This window comes from Podarcis raffonei, chromosome Z (assembly GCF_027172205.1).
Source record: "Podarcis raffonei isolate rPodRaf1 chromosome Z, rPodRaf1.pri, whole genome shotgun sequence".
Taxonomy (NCBI): Eukaryota; Metazoa; Chordata; class Lepidosauria; order Squamata; family Lacertidae; genus Podarcis; species Podarcis raffonei.
In genome coordinates this window covers 32,233,444-32,250,863 of record NC_070621.1, presented here as the reverse complement: position 1 = coordinate 32,250,863, position 17,420 = coordinate 32,233,444, and the positions used below count along the sequence as shown (strand labels likewise).

Here is a 17,420-nt window from a genome sequence, read left to right as displayed (position 1 = left end):
GAGGATTCCCCCACCCCGTAGAAAAGCCTGCAGGAGCCGCGCAGCCTTTAAAGAGGGCGCCGCTCTTGGGGGCTTTTCCCCGAGGAGGGAGAAGGGACTGATGCGGCCAGTCAGTCCCTTCTCCCTCCTGGGAAAAAGCCCACAAAAGTGCACGAAGCTTGTGTGCGGCTCTTGGGGGCTTTCCCCGCCTGCCTCCCCCCTGCATTCGCTCCATAGGACGCACACACATTTTCCCTTGCTTTTTAGGAGGGAAAAAGTGCGTCCTATGGTGCGAAAAATACGGTACTCTTGAAAATTGAAACTTACTCTGATTTGTTTTTGCATCTAATTTTTGTTTGTGATTATTTTAACAGTGATTTATTGTGGCATTTCAAACAACATTCATGCCTGTTGCATGCTACCCAGATATCCATGTGAAGAAATAGTTGCTCTCATCATAACCCCTACAGCTAAATTTAATTTGGGAAAAGTTTCTACTGCCATCATTCACACTGATGTTCATGACTACACACACACACACACACACACACACACACACAAACACACACCTCTCAAATTTTCCTGCCTAGCAGAGACTTACCCTTGACAGCTGAACCTCACTCTCGATTGCATTGTGCAGCCGAACGATTCCCACATACTCTTTGCCTGGAAGACGACAGAAGAGTAGTCAGGAGAGGCCACTTTAATTTACTTTTTTCACCATACCGGTGATTGTGCTGTTTCTATGTCTAGCAATACACTTCTAGGCTTGATAAAGAGACAAAGCAGATGGTATACCTGCACTCTGTTGAGACTTGACCAAGCGTGTTGCTCGCTCAATGCATACAATCAGGCACCCAGTCACTTTGGGGTCCAATGTGCCACTATGCCCTGTCTTCTCAACACGTAGGATGCGGCGGATCCAGGCAACCACTTCGTGGGAAGAAGGGTTAGAAGGTTTGTCCAGATTGATGAAGCCCGTCCTGGAAGAGAACCACAGGGACTGTTAACAATAATCTATATAGGTGTGGACTCTGCTTGCTCTTCAAAGAACAAACCTGAATTAGGACCCAAATCTACCTTAAAACAAGACATATTAATAACCTAAATTTTGAGATTAGCATTACCAGCAACTAGGGATTTCAAGCAGGATACAGTGTCCATGGCAATACTGAATTGTGCTAATTTTGTGCCTGATATTTATGCCACATTTTTTTGGCATACAGTTGTAGTAACACAGCCTCAACTCTTTTTTACCTACCCTCCTCCCAGTTTGCTAACTAGCAAACAGTTTGTGACTAACAATTTTTAGATTATAAATTACATGGCACAGTAAAAGTTAAGAGACATTGTGCCAAACAAAAGCATTCATGGATAGAACAAAGAAACTACAGTAACTGGCAGGTATTAAGTAAGAATAAAAAATCCTCCAAAACATATAGTAGGGTCAACAGAATATCCAGCACCCCAAACTCTGCAGCTGTGATACAAAGCAATATTTAAGGGCCAATGTATGCATGTCACTATACAGGTGGCAATCATTTCAGGCGCGTCCAAATGGTGTGCAATTGCCAACATGCAGATCCTTTTGAACCTGGAAAAGGGAAGAAGGGGGTCAAAACAAGTTGCACTTATGTGCACTCGGTCGACGTGCATGGAGGACGGTAATGGTTGTCACCTCTAGAGAAAATCCCGGAAGAGTTAAAGTGGGCAGTGGAGCCCCATCCAAAACTTGTGTTCATCTAAGCTTCATTTGTGCCTTTCCCAAGTGTTTAATAACTAACCCACCTCCCCCAGATTACAGAAGGAACACCATGTGGGGGAAATCTACTCTTAAGCTCTATCTCGCCTTACCTTACATATTCGGCAATCTCTCTTTTTAAGGGATTACAACCAGAAGGAAGGGGTGTGTAGTGTGCTGTCCTCACATTCAGCTTGTCAAAGTTCTACAAAAATCCAAAGCAAGCAAGAATTAATGAACAATTAATGCTGTGGAGTTCTTAGGTTGGAGCCAAATCTCAATGTCTTAAAACTCATTGGAACTATTTGATATAGAACAAGTTGCTCGGCCGATTAAAAATCATATAACTGGTTAAGATTTGCTCTCAAAAAGGAAAATCAATCCTCCTTTAGATGGAGATTGAATGAAGACATATTAGATGATAAAATGTTTTTGGAAAAAGCAAAAAAGGTTCTGGGAGACTATTTTGATTTGAATCTGGTTACCAGGCAGCATGTAGTGTGGGATGCTAGTAAGGCAATGATGAGGGGACTGTTTGTCCAACAAAATGCAACTCAAAAGAAATTAAAAGGAAAAAAAGAAAAGAGAAATTTTGGGTGCAATATTAGAAAAAGAGTTAGTTAAAAAACCAAAGAAAGAATCAGTTTTAAAAGCAATCAAATTATTACAAATACAATATTCAATTATTATTAATGAAGAAATAGTGTGGAAAATTAAGAGAGTGAAACAGAAATATTTTGAATATGCCAATAAGTCAGGAAAACGGCTGGCATGGCAAATGAGGAAAAATGAACAAAAATATATATAAATAGGGAAGCTTTTAATGTTTGATGTATCACAGTATTTTAATATTCTTTTGGAAGCCACCCAGAGTGGCTGGGGAAGCCCAGCCAGATGGGCAGGGTATAAATAAATTATTATTATTATTATTATTATTATTATTATTATTATTATTACTACTACTACTACTATTAAAGATGAATGGAAAATTTACAGACAAAAAGGAAATAAGAGAAGCCTTTGTTACATATTTTACCTACTTATATAAGAAAGGATATGAGAGCAAAAGTTAGATAAATCAATATTTAAAAAACAGTAACTTACCAAAAATAAAAGAAAAACCCAGACTTTTACAAAACCAAATAACAGTGCAGGAAGTGTCAGAAGCAATAAACTAAGCAAAAACAAGTAAATCTCCTGGACTGAGTGTACTCTCAGCAAAGTATTATAAAAAATTGGGTGAACAGCTTGTGATTCCCATAAAGGACACTATGAATGAGATCTTAAGATCAGGTGAAATCCCAGAGACATGGAAAGAAACATATATAACATTAATTCCAAAGCAAGATTTGGATTTAACCCTAGTAAAAAATTATAGACCTATTTCATTATTAAACAATGATTATAAATTATTTGCATAGATATTAGCTAACAGAATGAAAAAAGTCCTGCAAGAATATATTCATCAAGATCAAACAGGGTTTTTACCAGACAGACAAATTAAAGATAACATCAGGAGTATCTTAAATATAATAGAATATCTTGAAGTAAGAAATGAAAAACAAACTCCCTTAATGTTTATAAATGTGGAAAAAGCATTTGATAATGTCTCATGGGATTTCATGAAAAAAATTCTTGAAGAAATCAATTTTGGAGAAAAACTGATAAGGGGAGTCCAAGCTGTTTACTCAGACCATAATACTGTTGATTTTTATCAGGTGATAACAAATCAATATACAATACAAAAGGGAACCAGACATGGTTGCCCCCTATCACCGCTTCTGTTCGTTATGGTCCCAGAGGTATTAGCAGGGAATATAAGAGCTGATAAAGATGTTGTAGGAATAAAACAGGTAAAAATGAATTTAAACTGAAAGCATTTGCTGATGATTTAGTAATTACAGTAGAAGACCCAATAATTCTATCCTTAAAGTTATAGAAAAGATCCAAGAATTTGGGCAGGTGGCAGGATTTAAACTTAATAAAAACAAGACCAAATTATTAGTTAGGAACTTAAAAGAATCAGAGAAGAAAGACTTGTCCCAATCCATAAACATAGAGATTCATAAAAAGGTGAAATATTTAGGAATATGGTTATCAATTAAGAATCTTAATATTTATAAAGATAAATATAAAAGATAAAAAGAAACCTCAGCCACAAAAATTTCACATTTCTTTTTGCCAGTAAATTAAATGGAATTTTGAGAGTTAATTATACTGTAAATTAGTTGCTCTAGTTAAATTTAATTATAACGTAAGCTTTATATAGAACACTAATAATTAAATATGTAGTTCATTTGCACAATTCTGTTTACCTTGAGAAGTAAAGGCCATTGTGATGTGTCCAGTTGAGCCACTCTGGATTCAGGCTTGATAAAGAATTCTTCAGAATACTGTATATCCTAGGAACAATCAAATAGGCAAATTAGCAACTATAACCACCAATGAAGAATGCTGGTCACCATGTTCCTTTACTCATCAAGAATATTCTCTAGTCTAGACATAAAGAGCAAATAACTAGAACTGCACTCTTCATGCTGCTGTTTTTCCTCATCATGCAACAATTTTTATCTATAAGGGGACTTCTACAAAGAGAGAAATGCTATCACTATTAGCTCCTGCCCAGAATGCATGCCTCTAGACAATCAATTGCCCTCATCAATTATCAGCCAAAGTTATAACTACAGTGCTGAAAAGGAGAGGGAATGTTTGCACACCCCTGGGAACAGCATATTCCCAGGAAGTAGATGGTGTGAACTGTAGTCCAGCAACATCTGCAAAGCACCATGTAGGCTACAGGGTGCAGAGAGGTTTAAAAGTTCTTGCCCTAAATAGAATTCTAGTATGGAAATTAAGCAATATCACAAAGCAACTCACAGCAACATCTTCCTCTACCAGATATTTCTGTTCTTTCTTTTTCTTGTGCTTCTTAGAGACAGAGCCTACAGAAAGACAAAAAATAAAAATACTACAAATAAATGGAACTAGAAGTAAACTTGGCATTGTTCACCCATCTAAAATCAAACCTAAAATTAGTAATCTGATTTCAAATTTTAGATCAGATAGGAAACTTATGAGCTGGAGTCCAAATGCAACCCTCCAGCCTCTCCATCTAGCCCTCTGAACTCTTCCCAGGCCATACATACTCCCCAACCCACAGCCTTGCTTAGTGCTTTTGCCTGTCTGGAACCCATTCTTGAACTTGGCTCATGCTTCTTTCTTGCACTGCATAGAGCAGAGTGTGAAGAAACTAGCTTACTGTACAAATTTGCATTTAATCCTTTGTCTCCTTTTGCCTCTGGCCCCACCTACCACTGGCACATGGCACCTAGAAAGGAACAGGGCCCTTGGCATGAAAACGGTTGTAAGAGTTTACAGTACTGTGCAAGATTCCTTATATATGGCGCTATTGCAGTTAATACCATTATTCTAGGTTTGCAAGAGAATTGTTGCCAGGCACTGCAAATAACAAGCACTGCAACCTATGAGAAACCAAGAGCGTGCTGTGGGTGACCAAAGAAACCTGCAAGAGAGGTACTGGAGGAAACAGTTGCATGGGATAAATTGGCTGCAGTCAATGCTCATGCAAGCCACCCACGTGGGCAAGCGCCTTAGTGCCTTAAGTGGGCAAACTGAATAGCCCGTTTCCTCGAAATGCATTTTTTCCTGCAGCCACGGAATATCGATAGTTCCTGCGAATCTGCCCCCCCCCACCAGGAAACAAACATGCTGTGAAACATTGAACACGTTACAATCGGCTCCAAGGTGGGAGAACTGCAACCTCTCCCTCCCCCCACCGGCGCTGAGATGCGGACATCCACGGCAAAATCGGTTTTTGCCCCATGCACCCTTACCTGGCGGCAAAGTTGCCCCAACACCCTCCTCCCCAAAAAGAAAGACGGAGGCGCACGAGCAGAGACAGGAGTTAGAGGAGGAGGAAACAACAGTTGGAGGGACATGATAACAGATTTGGCTGGCATGCATATCTTTGGTATGGAAAAGATAAAGTACATAAAGGGTTCTATAATCACATAATAAAAAAATCACTGATTAAAGTGTGGGAGAAATATAAAGATTTATTAGAACCCAAATCCCCATGGTGGCTATCCCCTATTGAAGCATCATCCCTTAAGGAGGTTGGCCAACACACAAAGATTTATTAACATAACAAGAAGGGAAGTGGAAATTGAAGGAATATGAGGACTTAAAGGAGCATGTTCAGACTTGGCTGCACCATGGAGTAAAAACGGGTTTTGCCCCATGCACCCTTACCCGGCGGAAAGACGGAGGCGAGGGCCAATCTCGCTTTATGGAATCGCTCACCCCCCCAAAAAAACCCCCCACTACATCCGAGCATGCACAGAGTCGTTTCTAAACACTGTACAAGTAGCCACGTGTTTCGCTACGATCGGACTCAGGACAGGGCTGAGAAAGCTAAACACTACCCTCCGCTAAATCTGTGAACTTCAGCAACTCTTCCTACGCCCCCATTCCCCCCCTTAAAAACTAAGCATTTAATTCCCGTTCTTCCCCGGAGGCGATCCTCTCCGCGACCCGAAAGAAGCGCGATCCCTCCTCAGGTTACAGGAGGCCCCACTGCGCCCGCATGGAGGGCACCCGAAAAGGTCAGATCCACGCCCGAAGCTCGCCCCAGGTCCGGAGAAGACAGCCCTGACCCCGAGCGCACGCCGCGCACCCACCTGGGCCGTCCGCCATCTTGCCCTCGCCACGCGCTGCCTCTGAGAGACACGCGCGCACCTCGCCTCCCGCCAGCGAAAAAGGGATCCCCTCGCCCACTTCCGCTCCCTGTCCCGACAAGCAGCGCGGCGCGGCGCGCGGGAAAAGAGGGACGGAGCGGCGATTGGGTGAGCAGGGAGCTGGTGGGCGGGGCGGGCGGGTGCACCATAGAGGGCAGAAAAGCGCTAGAGAGGCTAGGTGCCTACAGTCCCCCTCCCCTCCGAGAGGCGGGTTTTTAAACAGCGCCGGAGTTCAGGCTATGAAGGGACTCCAACTCCCAGCAGCCCCAGCCAGTGAGCCAGGGAAGATGGGAGCTGGAGTCCAAGAGGCAGAGGCGGTTTTTTTTTTTTTGTAAATTACCCAGCGGCACCCAGCAGGTTTTGCACGAGCCAGATGGCAATAAAACCCCGCTGGGGGAGGTGCAGGGCTGTACAGAAAGTGGGGATCTCGTGGAAACAATGCTCAGGCGGCTTGGCCAAGTGGATAATGGGGGGGTGATCCTTGGTGTGTAACCAGGATTGTGTGTTGAGCACGTTATTTTATGGTAGAGAAACGTGGGCAAATTACACCTGCCAGGCGTATCTAGTATTATGAAAATTTCTGGAAATCTCTGACGCTTCCACACATTTTTATGGTATTTCGGCCAGTCCTCATAAAGGTGTCCTAATAAAGATGTTTGATTTTGAAAATGATAGACCAACATATTAGGGTGGGACATCTGGATGAAAAAGAAACAGCAAATCAAGAGACTTCTTCCAACTGAGCATTTATTCTCCCATTACAGCCTGGAAATCCAAACCATCCAGCAACACATAGTGATCAGATGTGGAGAAGCAAAGTAATCACACCATAGCTGTCAATGTTTCCCTTTTTCTAAAGGAAATTCCCTTATTCCGAATAGGATTCCTCGCAAGAAAAGGGAAAAGTTGACAGCTATGACTTATACTACGTTTTAACACCACTTGCATGCCATAAGGCTTAAACGGCAAATATTTTTTTAAAATATTAGTCTACTATAAAATAAAAAAGCCTCCAGGCATGCTGGCCACATGACCCAGAAAGGGGCCTGAAAAGGAAGATGAGTGCTGCACCCCATAGTCACCCTTGACTGAATTTAACCGTCCAGGGGTCCTTTACCATTACCTTTTACTTCTACTGTTTTTAAAAACTCTTTCTAGCTGTTTTAAATGTTTGTAAGTTGCCTTGATGCACATGTTTGTTATAGGAAAATCCTTGGGCTCACTTGGATTACCAAACAAAGACACCAGCCAAGAATATAGGAGCAAAACAGCAGCCAATAGGCCTGGTCTTCATTCAAATAACTGTTGCAACAGGACTTCCACCCACCACATGGGAGAATGGGGAAGAAGCAGAGAACAAAGAGTGGCTCCCACTTTTATCAGTTTTACAAAGATACCCACAACACCCCTAAAATTACATCATGCATATATCACAAATACATCACGTGTTGGAAGGGTCTGGCGACAGAAACTTGAGCATCAGGGCTTGCCCCTCCCTTACCTTTACCTCCACCAAACACAAGAGATGTCCCTTTTCCCCAGCTAAGTTAATCACAGCCTTTTGTCTTGATCTGGGTTTGCTATTGTTTCTGGAATGGCTACCTGCAAGACGGAGCTGTTTTGCCTGGCCTTCGGCATGGACTCACTCTGATCCCATATATGGGATTTCGCATGGAAATTTCCCATGTAGGACCAGCATGAATAGCTGGCTCGGGTGAATATCTGATGTTTCCTCCCTTTATGGTCTTGATTTATGGGCTACATTAAAATGAGGCTGTATTTTAAGTTGTATTTTAATTAACTCTTTTCTATTACATTTTATTGTAATTTATATCTGGTGTTAGCCGTGGGGAGGACGGGGTATAAATAAAAAAATATTATTATTATTATTATTATTATTATTATTATTATTATTATTATTATCTGTCTGGAACTCAGGTATCAGGATGCCAGAGATTATCACTCAGGCAGAGGGGCTGCTGAGTACCTGAGCTCACACTTTATGGGTTATGGCTGCCCTCACTCATGTCCCAAGCTCCCTCCTTGGTAGCCATTTCCTTCCTGAACAGAACATTGGAAATTGTGTGGTGTCATGTGTTATCTGGTGCTTTGAGGAGACATTGTGTGTGTGAACAAAGAGGGGGTGCACACTGTGTGCTGGAGGAGCAACCCCCCCCCCATTGTAAAAAATCCCTGTAACAATGTAAAAGGGGATTAATAAATTAAAACATACTCTTTTTCTATTGGTGCAGTAGTGTTGCTTTATCCCATTGCATTTGTATTCCTTCTCTAGGCAAATCTTAAAAAATGTAGTATAAACACCAACAATTGGGAAACACTTGCCTGCGAGTGCTTCAATTGGAGAACAGCCTTTACCAAAGGTGTCATGGACTTTGAAGACACTTGAACTCAGGATGCAAGGGAGAAATGTACTTAAGAGGAAGGCACGCTTGGCAAATCCATATCGTGATCAACTCCCGTCTGGAGACCAATGTCCCTACTGTGGAAGGCCGTGTGGTTCCAGAATTGGCCTCCACAGTCACTTACGGACTCATTGTTAAAACCGTGTTTATGGAAGACATTCTTACTTGGCTGTGAGTGATCACCAAAGAAGTATTCCTTCCTTTATACATTGCATTGGCAGTTAGAGGTGAAAGCGAGTTCCAGTTCGTATCTGGTTTCCAATAAAAAAAGCCAATGGTGTGTGCCTCAAATCCAATGTGCAAATGCCAGACTCACAGCCAAAGTATAATCAAGAAACTGTTGATTATTAATCTGAGACTTCGTCCTTGAGTATGTGACATTTTTGTCATGATTGTTTTCTGATAAGTCATATCCTGTTTGTCTAATCATTGTTCTTGTTAGGAAAAAATAAGATTGAGGAATGGTACCATTCTTCAATCTTTTTTTCCTGGTCTATTTTAATTTTGTTATAACTTAGGCCTGGTTTTTTGTTTTTTAAAAAAACTGGTTTCCTTGAGCCGGACAGAAGGTGTAGGCTTCTAAAAAGTTGTTATTGATGCCAGGGGCTTAACTATCCTTTGAGGGTAAAGTATTGGAAAAGTCTCTTGAATGATTAATCTCTTGGGTTCTCATTTCAGTTTTACGCTATTAAAAAAACCCCTCTGTTGTTTTATTACATGAGTGTTTGAGTTGATTGATTTCATATTCTAATGATTTTGTACTCATGCATAGAAAGTTTTCTGAAGTGTCAGGTTATGTGTATATTTAATAAAACAATAGGTAAATGGAGTGCTTTCCCCTTTATTTTTAGCAATGTATATGGACCTAAGGCAGGAGTAGCCAATAGGTCCAATATAGGGCTATTCAGATGTTGCTGGAATACAAATCTAATCATCTCTGAGAATTGGCCATGCTGGCTGGGGCTGATGGGCGTTGGAGTAAAATCATAGAATCATAGAGTTGGAAGAGACCACAAGGGCCATCAAGTCCAACCCCCTGCCAAGCAGGAAACACCATCAGAGCACTCCTGACATATGGTTGTCAAGCCTCTGCTTAAAGACCTCCAAAGAAGGAGACTCCACCACACTCCTTGGCAGCAAATTCCACTGTCAAACAGCTCTTACTGTCAGGAAGTTCTTCCTAATGTTTAGGTGGAATCTTCTTTCCTGCAGTTTGGATCCATTGCTCCGTGTCCGCTTCTCTGGAGCAGCAGAAAACAACCTTTCTCCCTCCTCTATGTGAGGATAGAGAAAAAAGAAAATAGAAGAAAATAAATAAATAGAAGAAAAAAGTTTTGCGGAGGGCAGTGTTCACTACCACTGAACAGAATTTTCATTGTATGGGGCTTGGACCCCCTCATTTTTAGATCTTGGAGCTGATGTATTCATCATGGCTGCAGAGACCTCACTGCAACCTAGAACTTCCATGCTTCACATCACAGCATTGAGCATGGCTGTGAGAGAGGTACCAGACACAAAGCTTAAAATGATCCTTTGCAGTATTCAAAGGGTGAAGCATTGGCATAAATGATCAGCTCTGCGTAGTTGTGTAGTGGGTTGCCAAAGTCATGGCTGGTAAAAATCAATAACTGCTGTTTTGGGTTGTTGTTTTTTAAAATAATCATCTTTGTTTATTACTTTCACAAACTGATATGAACTTATAAGATACAGAACTAAGAACACAGAATAAGAACTAAGACACAGTTCCTGGGGAAACAGAGGAATATATATATGAATATATATATGAAGCAGTGAAATATGAAGCAGTGAAATCAACCACCCCAAGAGAAACTATTCTCTCTCAAACTCTCTGATCTGCTATCCCTGTAAGCACATTCACCCTACCCAACTCATAAGGGTTTCCTCAGTTACAAACACAGTTCCTGCTGCCACCACCAAAATGCCCAAGAGACTAACTCTTCTTCCAGCATATCACATTGAAAACGCTCCCTCTAGGAAGGGCAGGTGCCTAAAGGAAGATGTCCCTTCTGGTCTCCTCAGGCAAATCTTGGAGACCTTGGAGTTCATGCAAGCCCTCTAAAACCATCTTAATATTGGCTTTGATCTTGGCAGTCTTTGGTAAGGGCTTCACTGAACTCTGTTAGTAGCTTCTTGTTCTTCTCAATGAAGGCAAGCACCCCAGGAAGAGTCAACTCCACAAATAACCCATAACCCAGTGCTACCAATATGGTGGAGACATCAGGCACTTCTACATTGACATAGAAATTGTAGCCTAGATCCACTTGAGTCGTCAGCTCCTGGCTTCCTATCTCCTGCAATCACTCAATAATATTATTGAGCTGAAGTTACTGAGCCACATTTTCATAGACCTGATCTTGCTGCTCCAGAACCCTCTGGAGACCCCTCTGCAGAACTTCACCGACGATAGCTTCGCACTGGAGCACCTTCTCCTGTACCTGCTGCTCACCTGGCATTCTGGCGAGGTTCCCGCGGGAGCTTTCATGCCAGAGCCTGGAGGGGAGATCAGTGGGACTGTTACTCACTGTAACTCTGGGCCCTCCCGCCTTCCTCCCACAGAAACAAGAAGCTGGACGTTCCGCAATCCAGTTGGAAACTGAGGGGCTGGGTGAGGGAGAGGAGGGCCTGGGGGGGGGAGACGTGGGCAGGTGGGCGAGGGAGGCTACCCTCCCTCCACGCAGATGCTTCCACAACTGTTATGCTATTGATGAATTGGTGAATTCACTTTGAGTCCAAGTAAACAGGGAATAATGTAATTCCTCAAAACTTGAAACTCAAGACCATCTTTCTGCCAAGCCAAGCTAGTGCAACTGTAATATAATAAACAGTGATTTGCTTAAATGCATCTCACCACTAGTGTTCAAAATTAGCCAGGCACCAGGTGCATTTTGCACCTGACTATCAACCACTTGCAACCAACTGAAGATACCTGGACACCAGGATAGTGCCTGACATCTCCACTATCTGGAGGTGCATGCCTGGATCTTGACTGTTTTCACATACTAATACCACATCCTGTATAATTCCATCAGTTATATTTTATCTGCACAATCAGAATGGATTTCAGAAACCAAAATGCTTTTTCTGTGCAGCCTGAGCTGGAGCAGTGGACGACGTTATAGTTAATGGTTGTCACTTGTCTTCATTTACCCCACCCCACTACCCTGCTCACAACTGTGAAGAATATTCCTATGCTACGAACTGTCTGTGTCACCATTAAGAAAAAGAGGTAGGAATAGGCCAATGTGGACTGTCTATGAATAAAGTGATTTTTTCCCTTTTATGTTCTCAAAGTTCTTAACCTAGTTCAAGGCTGTCATCTGAACTAGCCAGATGTTTAACTGAGAATCAATCAGTCTGTCCATCCTTTGAAAAATAAGACTTTTTAAAGCCATCTTGCCCAAAAATGGCAACCAGATATTCCATTTGGGCAACTGTAACCTTGGCTTAAGGAGCCATTTTGTGCCTACCTTATATATCTGAGTTTCTAACACTGCTCACTACAATCTAGTGATAGCTAGGCATTTACACATAGAAGTAGATGCTAGTGCACCTGTAATATAATAAACAGATTTGCTTAAATGCATCTCATTTTGCATCTGGCTATCAGCCACTTGCAACCAAGTGCCAGGATGGCACCTGAAGTCTTTTTGAGGTTGTTTTTTTTTGGCGCCTGACATCTCTACCATCTAGTATGCATATGACTTAAGCTGTGTCCAAATAATAAAACAAGGCTGACATTTGAGTTAACTGGTTTAGGATTGAGTGGTAAAGGCACAAAATGTTTACCTTACTCTCTGTAAATTCCAAACAAAGCAAGTTATTTTTACAATCAAAGAGGAACAGGAATTCCCTTTAGTTAAGAAGGGTAGGACAAAAAGACAAATGAAGTCCCATTATTATAAGCCCTAATGTTCTATAGAATATCTGAGGAGCACCACATTGTCTGTCCTACGTGATCTACCCATTGTGAATATGCCAAATTTCAAACTGATCTTTTGTGTAGCACAACACTAAGAATGAAAAAAGGTTTTCATTCTGGATTGGAACTGCAACATGAATAAGAAACATTTATTTATTACTTCCATCACATATATGCTGCCAAGATACCTGAGATTGCTTTGGCACTAGAGTCGTTTGGTGGTGATAAAGCAGTCTGGGTGGTATAAAGAAGTGAGTAGAAGCACCCTCTTCCACAGGGGTACCAACTTAAATAAAATATTGGGGTGGGGGCAGGTAAGCCCCACCATGCATAACCAAACACATGACACAGCGCACATACACCATTTGAATGGCAAAGCCCATCAACGGGGGTGGGGTGGGGGGTGGACCCCTCAAATATTTTATTAGAGGGCCCAAACAGACCTCAGCCCCAAGAAGCTGGCTCTTATGCTCTTCCAACACTTCTTTTTTTCAGACTGCAAGCACACAACATAAATGAAGTATGGGCTAAGATTTGTGAGCTCAGTTGTCTAACTTGACACTTCATGTAACTTCCAGTGAGTGACTTTTAAAGTAGAAAAGGCATGAGCCTAAAAATGGACTGAAATACAGGGCACACCCCCCCCATTTATGTGGTGGTTACGTTCTGAGGCACCGGGCATGTTAGTGAAATCATATATTTGAAACACCATTGAAAAAGCCTGTGCACACACACATCCATTCCACCCCTTTTTTGGAATGTTTTAAGGTCACTTCTGGGTTCGATGTGATGCACGTACAGTGGTACCTCGGGTTACATACACTTCAGGTTAGACTCCACTAACCCAGAAATAGTACCTCGGGTTAAGAACCTTGCTTCAGGATGAGAACAGAAATTGTGCGGTGGTGGCGGAAGGCCCCATTAGCTAAAGTAGTGCTTCAGGTTAAGAACAGTTTCAGGTTAAGAACGGACCTCTGGAACGAATTAAGTACGTAACCAGAGGTACCACTGTATGTACAATTGCACACCTATTGAACATGCGTAAGTAAGGGGTTGCCTGCATAAATAATTAAGCAACCTATTCCTGCTCAAAATCTGTACTTTGACGACTTCCCAGATGCATCTTTTGCTGTTGCCTCTTTTAAAGTCTATGATATATATAAAGGGATTATTTTCGAAAGTTATTACATATATTATCATTAGCATCATCAGCGATTACAACAGTACAGTCATACCTCGGAAGTCGAATGGAACCTGTTCCTGAAGTCTGTTCAACTTCCAAAACGTTCGGAAACCAAGGTGTGGCTTCTCATTGGCTGCTGGAAGCTCCTGCAGCCAATTGGAAGGTGGGTTCCAAAGAACGTTTGCAAACCGGAACACTCACTTCCAAGTTTGTGGCATTCAGGAGCCACAACGTTCGACTTGTAAGGTGTTCAGGATTCAAGGTACGACTGTACTAGGAAATAAGACTGCACACACCTCAAGCATTACCAGTACCACCCTCATCCTTTTCTGCAGCAGAGAAGACCTCCCCCTCCTACCCATTACTTACTGATATAAGTAACAAATATGTTTGCTCTCTAACAAAGCTTCATAAGGCAATACAAGACCAGGACTATATGAGGCATTTATGCAAGTCCCAGGCATTTTTACTCTCATCTGGATTTAAGGCTGGAAGGCAAAGGAAATGTGTGGTGCACTAAGGCTAAGTTTCAAATCAGCAACTTGTGACACTGCACAATATCATTTTTATTTTGCTCAGTTTTCACCACCAAAGTGATCTCCCTGGGGCACAAGCACACATTAAAGCATCAGCCTTGGTTTTCAATTTGCTGGCTTTATGCAGTCTAGGCCTACATGAAAGTCTCTTAAATCTGATTTTAAACGGACAGGATTTTTTTGATTCTTGAATAATGATTACAGTAAGCCTGCAACTTAAGTGCATTTAACTTTCGTGCATTCAGCTTTACGTGTGCAGCAATTTGTGTATATATGGGGGAAATGACACTGGCAATCCCATCTGCCATTGAACCAGTTGTGAAACCTGGAATGTAACTCCTGCATATGTTGTGGGCTTACTGTAATGAATTTTGTATTCAAACACTAAAAAAGCCTTCCCCAACCTGGTACTCTCCAGATGTTTTAGACTACACTACAGCTTCCATCAAGCCATGCTGGCTGGGGCTGAGACAAGTTGTAGTGCAAAGCAATCTAGAGGACACTTGGTTGTGGACGGTTCCAATAACGTAAGAAGAAAACTGGCAGCATAGTTTTCAAGCAAGAATCCAGCAGTTCAACACAAAGCCATGTGCAAGAGAACACAGCTACCTCTCACATGTGTACTTACACTTTAAAATGTAAAATATAAATAAGTATCAACATTTAAAATTCCGCAACATTACTTTCAAGTTTACAATGTGTTATAAATTAAGTGTAATTTCTGGAACCAATGATGAAGAAAGTGTTTTATAAAGTCCAATATGATAAAATCAGCCCAACAGCGGGGGGGGGGGGGAATGTGGGACACCTCGTGTTTTTCTCTCAAGTCCTTAGTGAAGTCTAAGTAATGTTAGGAAAGAATAGATGTGGATAGGAAGAAAGTAAGCCCCAATAGAATGAAAGGCAGTGCTTTGCCACCGTGTTTCCTTCATGCAGAGAAAAGGTGCAGTAGACTTAATGGAAAATGCAGGCTGGAAGCTAGGAGGACAGAGACTGAAGTGTCACTTCCATCAGCAAAGCAAACCTTCTTTGCAACACTTCTGTGAAAAACAAAAAAGAGTTGTCTAAGAACCGTAGGCTATACCAAAGTACCCTTGGTCATATCCCCTGACCTGAGGGACTGATCATTTCCTGTACCACCAGATGGAGGAGGTGATTCTGCTCCGGAGTGAGCAGCGGCCAGAGTTCCTTCTGCAGCACCTTGAGCGCCTCCAGGTCTTTCTCTTGGCAAGCCATGACAGCGGACTGCAGCAGCAGGAAGAGCTCTGAGGGCACGTAGCCCGGCGAGGCATCCAGGGCCTCCCAGGAGTACTTCTCGAGGGTCTTGGCGTGCTCGGGCATCAGCTTGGAAGGCGGCGGCTGGAGCAGCAGGAGGAGAAGGACGCGGGCCACCTCGCAGTGCAGCAGCTCGTCGAGGAAGGCTCCCGGCGGCGGGCTGACCGGAACGGATGAAGAAGCGGCTGCGGCAGCCGAAGATGTCGATCCACCGGCAGAGGGTCCTGTGCCGGCCTGAGCCATCAGCTGCGCCTGGGTGAGCACAGCCAAAGCACCATCGTGGTCGCGGCAAAGCAGCAGGCAGGAGGCCACGTCGCGTAGGCAGCGCAGAGCCTCCAGGGGCAGCTGGGCGACCGCCAGGAGGTCTGCGGCGCGCAGAAGGGCCGGCACGGCTTGGCCCGGCTCCCCGCCGGAGCGCAGCTCGTTGCCCAGCTCGAGCCAAAGCCCGGCTGCCAGCGCGGGCTGGCCCAGGTCGAGGCGCAGGCGGGAGCCGAAAGCCACGCAGCTCTGGGCAGCCGGCAGGTGTTCAGACAGTCCCAGCCAGGGGCCTTGGCGCAGGCGGAGCTCCCGCTCGTGCTTGAGCCAGAGGCGCGCCGCTTCGCCCAGCGCCGCCGCTTCTCCGGGCGCGTGCCCGAGGCTCTGGGCGCAGCGCGCCACCGCTAGCTGGCACCAGGCCGCGTACGGGAGGCTCTCCTGGGCCCGCAGCTCCCTGGCCAGCGCCGCGAACTGCTCGGCCGCCTCAGACACGTTCGGCTTGCGCAGGAAGCGCCGGCGGAGCTTGGTCGACACGAGCCGGTAGCGCGTCAGGAAGTCGCCTCCGCCGCCCGATCCCGACCCGGATTCCCCTCCGCTGAAACCAGGCGACAGGCCGCCACCGCCGGTACCCGGGACGGACAGCATCTTCCCGACTGCTTCGGCTTCACTGACAGCTCTCCTATGCTAGGCCCCGCAGGAAATGGCGACAGAGCGTTGCCGGGCGACGGAACAGGAAGTGGAGAAGAAGGCGTTGCTAAGGGCCGTGTAACCATGGCGACTGCGGAGGCAGCCGTTCCCATCCCTGGGCTCCATCCCTGGGCTCATCTCAGCGCACTCCTACCTGTACTTTGCTTTCCAGGCACAGATCCAGGTGGAACAAAAAGAGGTTTTCACAGGGAAAGCGCTGTGGCGAAACAACCAACAACGTACCAGACGCAGCACTTTAGAACACGGAACCCGTGCCTAGAAAGACAGCACAAAATGATGTGTCTTTCTGGGGGAAATCCTCCTTTAGTGCTCAGTCGGAGCAGTTGAGTTTTCCGCGGGATAGCCGTTTTCTCCTGTTTGAAGTTAGAATGGGTTTTTTCCGTGGGAAAGGAGCAGGGCAAGGGGGTGTTATGGGAATTGTAAGGTTTCAAATATAGAATGAACGTTGATAACTGCACAAGGTAAACACACATACATAAGTATATGAACCACATGTCTAAACTAGTACAGGAAAGCAATCCAAAAGCCATCTTGACTCTCCTAAAGACTCTAAATATTTCCTCTGCCTCCTTAATTCCCCTTGCCTGAGAACATCAGGGGAAGTTCCTGAAAGGATTCCTCTC

General features: G+C 43.8%; 2 protein-coding genes and 1 pseudogene across 4 annotated transcripts in view; all 3 read right to left on the bottom strand.

Moving 5' to 3' along the window:
* Positions 1-17,420, bottom strand: part of DKC1 (dyskerin pseudouridine synthase 1) — a 185,729-nt gene that overhangs the window by 8,978 nt on the left and 159,331 nt on the right. The window contains exons 1-6 of one of the 3 annotated variants that reach the window (XM_053373845.1): positions 6,421-6,522; positions 4,598-4,662; positions 4,036-4,122; positions 1,834-1,925; positions 778-962; positions 581-645 (exon numbers count right to left, since the gene is read on the bottom strand). In XM_053373845.1, coding sequence (XP_053229820.1) covers positions 581-645; positions 778-962; positions 1,834-1,925; positions 4,036-4,122; positions 4,598-4,662; positions 6,421-6,436 — 510 coding nt within the window. In that variant the 5' untranslated portion in view covers positions 6,437-6,522. Of the gene's footprint in view, positions 1-580; positions 646-777; positions 963-1,833; positions 1,926-4,035; positions 4,123-4,597; positions 4,665-6,420; positions 6,523-17,420 lie in introns of those variants that run through there. The other 2 variants (XM_053373846.1, XM_053373847.1) reach the window with 2 other exon arrangements.
* On the bottom strand, positions 10,702-12,539 carry LOC128406445 (protein UXT-like; annotated as a pseudogene).
* On the bottom strand, positions 12,756-16,816 carry LOC128406442 (40-kDa huntingtin-associated protein-like). Its single transcript, XM_053373850.1, has one exon. The coding sequence runs from the start codon at positions 16,732-16,734 to the stop codon at positions 15,658-15,660; it is 1,077 nt and encodes a 358-aa protein (XP_053229825.1). The 5' UTR covers positions 16,735-16,816; the 3' UTR covers positions 12,756-15,657.